The sequence below is a fragment of the Opisthorchis viverrini genome (genome assembly GCF_000715545.1).
Source record: "Opisthorchis viverrini unplaced genomic scaffold opera_v5_349, whole genome shotgun sequence".
NCBI lineage: Eukaryota > Metazoa > Platyhelminthes > Trematoda > Opisthorchiida > Opisthorchiidae > Opisthorchis > Opisthorchis viverrini.
The window spans coordinates 138099-145063 of NW_008752009.1; the positions used below are offsets into that span (position 1 = coordinate 138099).

Here is a 6965-nt window from a genome sequence, read left to right on the forward strand (position 1 = left end):
CCTTTCATGATGAGCAATCGAGAGGGTCGGGATTCGATAGACATGAAAAGAAATTCAAGCATGGACAAATGAATACCTGGGAACGCGGTTTCTTTTGCCCATGTACTTCGGATTTCAAGATCTACCAAATCCCTTTTTGATCCACACCAAAGACCCCTGACAACCTCGATAATATCAACGTCTAGACCACTGTAGAAGTCATATAGTCATCGACGGCATAACATCAGTTTTCGACACAGATGCTTGGTTGCCGTATGTAGAAGTCACACTGGCAGCTCACTGATCGAACCTATGGAGATCAACTATCAATGCACTATGCACAGGTCGATGAATAAGCAGTGAAGTCCATAAGCCGGACTGAAGGTTAGATTCCACAGTAGCTTAGCCGGTAGAGGACAAAATCTTGAAGCGGGGGTCGAGTGTTCGGGTTGGTTTCTTCTCGTTTCAAAACCTCAAGAATTTAGCCGATTCTGGAGAACTTATCAGAAAAGAGTTTTACCAAAAAGAACCTTGAAACAGCCCAACATCATTCAACAGAGGGATCATATGATCAAACGGTGCCACCTTTCTAGGGATAATAACAGCCGCACATTTGACCATTTTTAGGATCATTCTAGAGGAGACCGGTCCTTAGCGCACTTTGGTCAGCCCGTTGGATCCGTCTTCGCAAGACACAAGCATGAAGTAGCAGTCTGTCGAAAGTTGCAAAAGCAAACTTGCTTCGGTAGCCTAAGGATTGTGACAAGCGTGGTCCACACACATAGGAAGGTGCGCCATACCATGGGAAACAATTACACATGATTAGATAAGTCATAACTGCTGGATATTCACCACACAGACAGTTAGGCAGTATACCATGGTGTGGGTTTTTGCAGCGGAATGGTGGCACGCGCTTAGATAAGACTAAACAGAAAGCGCCTAAGAAGCTCATTATGTCTTGCTTACACTGAGGACAGAAGTACACTAAGAGTTCAACGCCTTTCCGACAACAGTGTAGAGCAGGCAGTCCGGAATTTCCATGACTGGAGAGTAAAGAACACTACCACTAGATGTCGTTAAAACTGACCAGAACGGACACCCCGTATCCAATCTCAAAGCTCTCGAACTTGACGGATTACCTCAGGAACACTCTAATGTGACGAACAAAAGTCCATACCAGTGCTGTTGAACTTGACCTCAAGAACACCATAAACGAGAGACTCAACTGCGACTTAGTTGACCTCCGGTGAGAACCAAATTGCAAATGAGTGTACTTCGCTAATTGACCTGAAAAATTTCGGTTCCTAACTTTAGCCGGGATACCATTATTGGTGCAGACGTGATGTATAGTCGTCCCTTTCCGCTGGCAACCTTGCGCGTTTGGTCTGAATTATATCTAATTGTGAACCATGAACCGAATCAAGTAGCTTCTCCATGAACAACAATGACTTGAACGGTGATCACTGTGATTCAGTCGAAAAAAACGAGTACGGCAGATCCTAGTAATTGGACTGTTCCTGAAGAAATTGATATGTCGGCGTTCGGCTCCAGTCACGCGCCTGCCTGTCAGCAAACTCATCCCTTAGCCATTGCGCAACCTCGAGATAGACTGTTCCAAGCATCCAAACTCACATTCGAAACCTATGCCCCCGTTCTGAGAAATGTCAGTGTGCAAACTATACGCGGTTTTCCTCGAAATCCCAAAGGATACCTGTCAAAACAACAACTGTAACCTTGTCGAGAGAGTCGTCTGACAACCGAACGGTTAAGCACATGAGGTACTAAGCTTATATGAAATAGATCCATGCCATCCATCTCACGTCAGTGTGGATGAAGCGAGTACCGCCGAGTGAAGTAAGGCAAATCAAAGTGAATTTATTTACCCACAGATCGCACTGATGATAGTGTTTGTCATTCTCAATCGACGCGGCAAAATCAACAGGCTTTTTTACACACCACGACTGTCCAAAAGTCGAACGAAAGGCGCATAAAATTTTGGGAGAAAATAAGATAGACCATGTTTGAACATAAGTCAAAAAATAGCTTCGGACAAGGCTATTACCGATAGCCTGTAGACACGACGAAAGTATATAGATATATGCAAGTGGCCAAACGCATGTGTGCACCTTAGGTGCGCGCGATTTCAGGGAACCGATAATGAAACTGAAGAAGCGCGAAATGAAGTGAAGTCCAGGGCGGGTAAAAGGCAGATCTGATTCCTAGGAAATTGGGGGGGGGGGGTTGGAGAGTTCACTTTGAAAGGTCCGTGTACGTGCGGAGAAATTCTGCGGTAATAACAAATATAACCTGACTGAGAAGGGCAAGAGTGAGCAAAATAGGTAGAAATGAAATCAACAACACTGCTCATGAGAAAGTCCGGATCGAAAGATCCGCGAAAGACAAGTGAAACGGAGAGTGGGCAATCAACGCTTGCAATGCTCGGATGCTATGTGGGGAGGCTGCTAGGAACTGCAAATTCCGAGTTTGTCGAGGTAGTCTATCCCTAGAACAGGTGGGCAGTTTAAGAGAAGCAAACTGACGTAGGGAACATGCCAAAAGTGCGCGCAAATAGTGTGAAAATACATAGCTTTGGTTTCTGCTGACCGGACTGAAAGCTGACGATTCTATAGTGTACAAAACGCGTGCAAGGGGCTTTGTACAAAGAGTCGGATGGGGAATGTACAAGTCGGGCATCGGCATACTCTCAACGCTCAGAGACGAGACGGACAAATAGATGGCCACATTTGTCGTGGTGCACGCACAAATCGACTGGCCCTTTTCGGGCTGACGAAAGACTTGAAGTCACAAAAGTACGCACGGTTCTTGGCCTCGATGGATATGGATGAAATTGCGGGACAGCAGGCGTGGTGGACACAAATTCTGAAATTCGCATTCACGAACTCTCAGTCACAACCACGTTGACGGATTGTGAGAAGTAAGGAAGACTAGATGAAAAGCGTATAAAATAAGCTCGTGTGCTAGCACGATAAAATCTGTAGGGTTCAGCTGAGGTAGACGGAATTCGCACAGATGCGTAAACACATCACGTTCATCCATCCAACCGACAAAGATCGGTGGTTCGACACGTCTCATCATCCACACATTTTCCACCACAATAAGATCTCATGGAACACTAACCCGCTGGTTTAAAAAGCACTACACGATAAAGAAAGACACGGTCACATATCGTCCACTGCAACAAACTTCTGACAAGACTCCCGTCCCAGGTCGAACTCAGATCGGCACACATTCAGTTTAGAATCCAACTGATTGGCAAGCGCTTCATTGACCAGATCAGAGTCCAGACTAGAAACAGTGCCATTTTCAGCAGGAACATATGAAGGTAAATAACGTCGACGACGAGCGGACAGGGCAGTAGTAGCGAAAGCAGCAGGATAGGCGTTCGGGCGAGGTACGAGAACCGCGGTTTTAGAAGGTTCATCACAAACAGCTTTCGATGGCAAAGCGTCAACTGCGGTTGCCGTCTCAGGATGGACGTCTTGAGCGTCTTGATTATCTGTCAGAACGGGGGCGTGAGGGGGTTTTTCAAAAGCGTCACCTTCAACACCAATCATATGGTCCATGAAAACTGATTTGTGCTCATCCGTTTTGTGATTTGCCAATTTGTGTGCGGATGTATAAGGAACGTTTTCGATACCATCCGCCGCCGCGTTGTGAGCATCGGAGTAAGCAAAGTTAGCAGAAGTCTTTGGGGTCAAATTTGGTTTTGACTCGGCTGTAAGCCTGGCATCCGAGTCCACGTCACTAGACGATTCACTGCGGTCGTGCTTAAACCAACGATCCCTTCCAGATCGGTCCCAACGTTCACGAGAGGACAGACGTGAAGATGGACAAGTAGTCATTGGACGCTCACGAAAACCTAGCTCCGTGCCTCCTCCCTCGTAGTAACCATTGTTATTTTCCTGCAATTCAATCAAACCTCGAGTCCAACTTCCACGAGGACGGCCTGCAGTCCCATTGCTGTTTGTGGAAGTTGTGAAATTGGCGACCTTAGGCCTGACAACAGTTCGCCCACCACACTGAAAAAGTTTCGGATGGACTGCATCTGAGAGAGTGGTGTTTGCAAGTTGCTGGTGAGGTCCGTTTGGCAGAGTTCGACCCTGGAATCCGATTGTCCTATCGCCAAACACAGTCTTTCGACCAAACTCTGGGACATTCACGTTTGAGGTCGAACAAGCCATTCGAAGCGCGCCGCTTCCGGATGTGTCTGTCCGTATGTTCTGACCACCTCTGACAACGGAACTGCTATTCCGACACTTACCCCACGTTGTCATTTGCGGTCGTTGGCGAGGTAGTGGAACTGGTTTCGAGTTCGGTAGAATTTGTCCGGATGAAGTACACCTGGTAGTGCTCTCACATTGAACGGATTCTGAAGTGACTCCCCGAAGCCTTCGTTTATCTGAGTTGGGGTGGTTTCTGATGAATGAGTCTGCTAGTGAGAGACGACGCCGAGCATCCTCCGTGGTGCCTTGTTGTATCATATTCAGCTGTCTGTTTGAGTTTCGTGAGGACGTAGGATCGCGAAGAGGCGTTTGACTACCGAAACGATTGTGGGATACACGGACAGCAGATGAAGCTTTATCAGCGATTGCGTTATTTTTGTCAAGCTCAGTTAATAGCATTCCATCCCCATGAGCTGCGTTGGAAGTTGGGGCAGTAGCACCTTCTGCTGAAGCAGCAACCCCACATTCAGAAGCAGCGCGGCCTTTCATGTCCTTACAGCAACCATCAGCATCAATATCTAGATCAACATCAGAATCATCGGGACGATAGACTACCATCCCATCCTCGTACCGGTCAACATCAGTCCGGTTGGAAGCAAGCTCGCTGATTTTGCGATGACCAGAGATAGGTAAACAATTGGTTCCCGTTGTGAACACATTTGGACAGTCGGTATCCATATCTCCCACAAGGTCCTGACTAGACAAACCCAAACCAGCAATCTGTGTGTTGGAACCAGCTGCGAAACTGCCCACGCGTGCTAAGCGCGAAGTGGATCCCGAAGGTATACGACCCATTGTACTAACTGCGATGGCATTGGTCATCTGGGCGGCGCTAGCCTGGCTTTGGTCGGCATAACCGCAAATGGCTGCTGCGCTCAAATCATTCGCATTGGCGTACATACTGCAGGTTTTAGGAGAGTTCATACTGGCATGATCTCCATTCAGATGGTTACGTTCTGGAATCGTTGAGCGTACAACCGACGAAGCTCTCTGTGTAGCAACAGAAGCACTGTTTTGTGTATCTAACACTATACCCGGATGCTCTCGTTGACCTTGCCGCATTGGTGTAAGAACAGGCAACCGTGAAGGTCGGTGTTCGGAAACATTGTCGGATTTTTTTGCGTATGAATAGATACTTCCCATATCCATAAATGCTTCGCCGTTTGCTTTTGGGTAGTTATTGTCCTGACCGACAGAACGACCATCATTTACGTGGCCATGACACGGCCTATTGTTGGTACTATACTTGCGACGAGATGTTCGATGAACCGGGGTACCATTTAGTGCCATATTATTGGGAGTGAGGCGCCGTCCACACCGGCCATCTTCCACATTATGTCCAGTAGATGAAAAGCCCACGTTACTACCAATAATAGCGGACTGCATATTAGCATTGGCTGCGACGGGGAGGGGTGAATCGTTAAGGATGTCTCTATCATGACCACCTTTCACAGCATGATCCAAACATTCGTCAACCGCAGCAGTGACCATTTTTCCAAGTTCCGTGCCTCCTAGCTCGCCAACCGCTCCAGGGGTCGGTGGGGGAGGCAAAGGTGATCCGTTTTTCATCTTTAATACCACGTTGTCGGGACCGCCGAGAAGTTCTGTGGACAGAGTCCGACCAGCACCGAGACCCGGAGACATACCACCATGGATCGATTCGTTAACCGTGCTGGCTAGATGGTGTGCTGATGTCCCCCCAACACTTATGGCCGTCCCCAGCCCCAGTGTATCGACGCCTCTTTGAACTTGATTGCTCGATCGATGGTGGTGGTGATGATGGTGAGTATGATGTTGGCGGTGACACGGAGTGCCTTGCTGGTGAGCACCATGGGCATGTTTCTCTCCATAGCCAGTATGCTGAGGACCACCACCAGTGCCGGAAGCCACGTTCCCAGCAGCTGCTTGCCGACTTGCTAGCTGAGCGACCGCGGTACCACCAGTTCCAGCGACACCATTGGTCATTGGCGGAGCAGGAGTTGTTGGAGCCTGTACGGAATTCACAGGTTGACCTTCATTGGTGGCAGGCAGCTGCTCCCAGTCGAATGCATCTGATTCTTGCACATCACGACGAACCATCGCTTGCTTAATCAAACCTCGCAACATGGCGTAGTCCGGTCGGTCTGCATAAGTGCATCCTTCAATGTGTTCGAGAAACGTCCGAAATTCGCTCGGTAAACATCGTGTCAATGTCATGTGGTTGAAGCTGTTCTTTATCTGACCAACCTAAAGGGGAGAAATAAACAAAAAAAGTACAGCGAGCGAACTCCCCCCACCATGCGCTGGAAATAATGTCCAACAAAGAAGGTACCTATGACAGGTGACCTAAGTGGGAACGGGGAGAAATTAGGATGGTTGGTACAAGTACACATGACCTAAACGTGACAGCCCTAATACCTTTAATAAAAACAGGCACGAAGTTCGCACAGATGGAACGCAACTTCGTGTCACCGGGGCGCCTGGCAAGATATTGTTACGCCAGGTAAGGTGCATACCATAAGCTTCCACCTGAACCAGGTTGTCATGCACCTTTCTGTCTTACCACCTGACAGTACCATACTAAACAAGATCGTATTGTAGCAAGGAATCAAACTGATACGGTTTAAGAATCGGTACCATCGAAAGTCAAAACCGCGTGTGGTGTTCTACCAAAATGGCACGAGCTGCACTCGGACATCGAGGAAGGTCAGATAAGCCCATAGTTAAGCCAAGCCTATGGGTATTGAATAAGGTATATATATA

General features: G+C 47.9%; 2 protein-coding genes across 2 annotated transcripts in view; one reads left to right on the forward strand and one right to left on the reverse strand.

Annotated features, from left to right (window-relative positions):
- Positions 1-1853: 1853 nt before the first annotated feature.
- The window catches only part of T265_10281 (hypothetical protein), a gene marked incomplete at both ends in the record, with an annotated part of 37090 nt that continues 31978 nt past the window's right edge, over positions 1854-6965 (reverse strand). Inside the window, one exon of the mRNA XM_009176606.1 lies at positions 1854-6449. Coding sequence (XP_009174870.1) covers positions 3159-6449 — 3291 coding nt within the window. The remainder of the gene's footprint in view (positions 6450-6965) is intronic.
- Positions 2650-2901, forward strand: T265_10280 (hypothetical protein; the record flags this gene model as incomplete). The annotated part of the gene is made up of 1 exon (XM_009176605.1): positions 2650-2901. The coding sequence occupies one exon, from the start codon at positions 2650-2652 to the stop codon at positions 2899-2901; it is 252 nt and encodes an 83-aa protein (XP_009174869.1).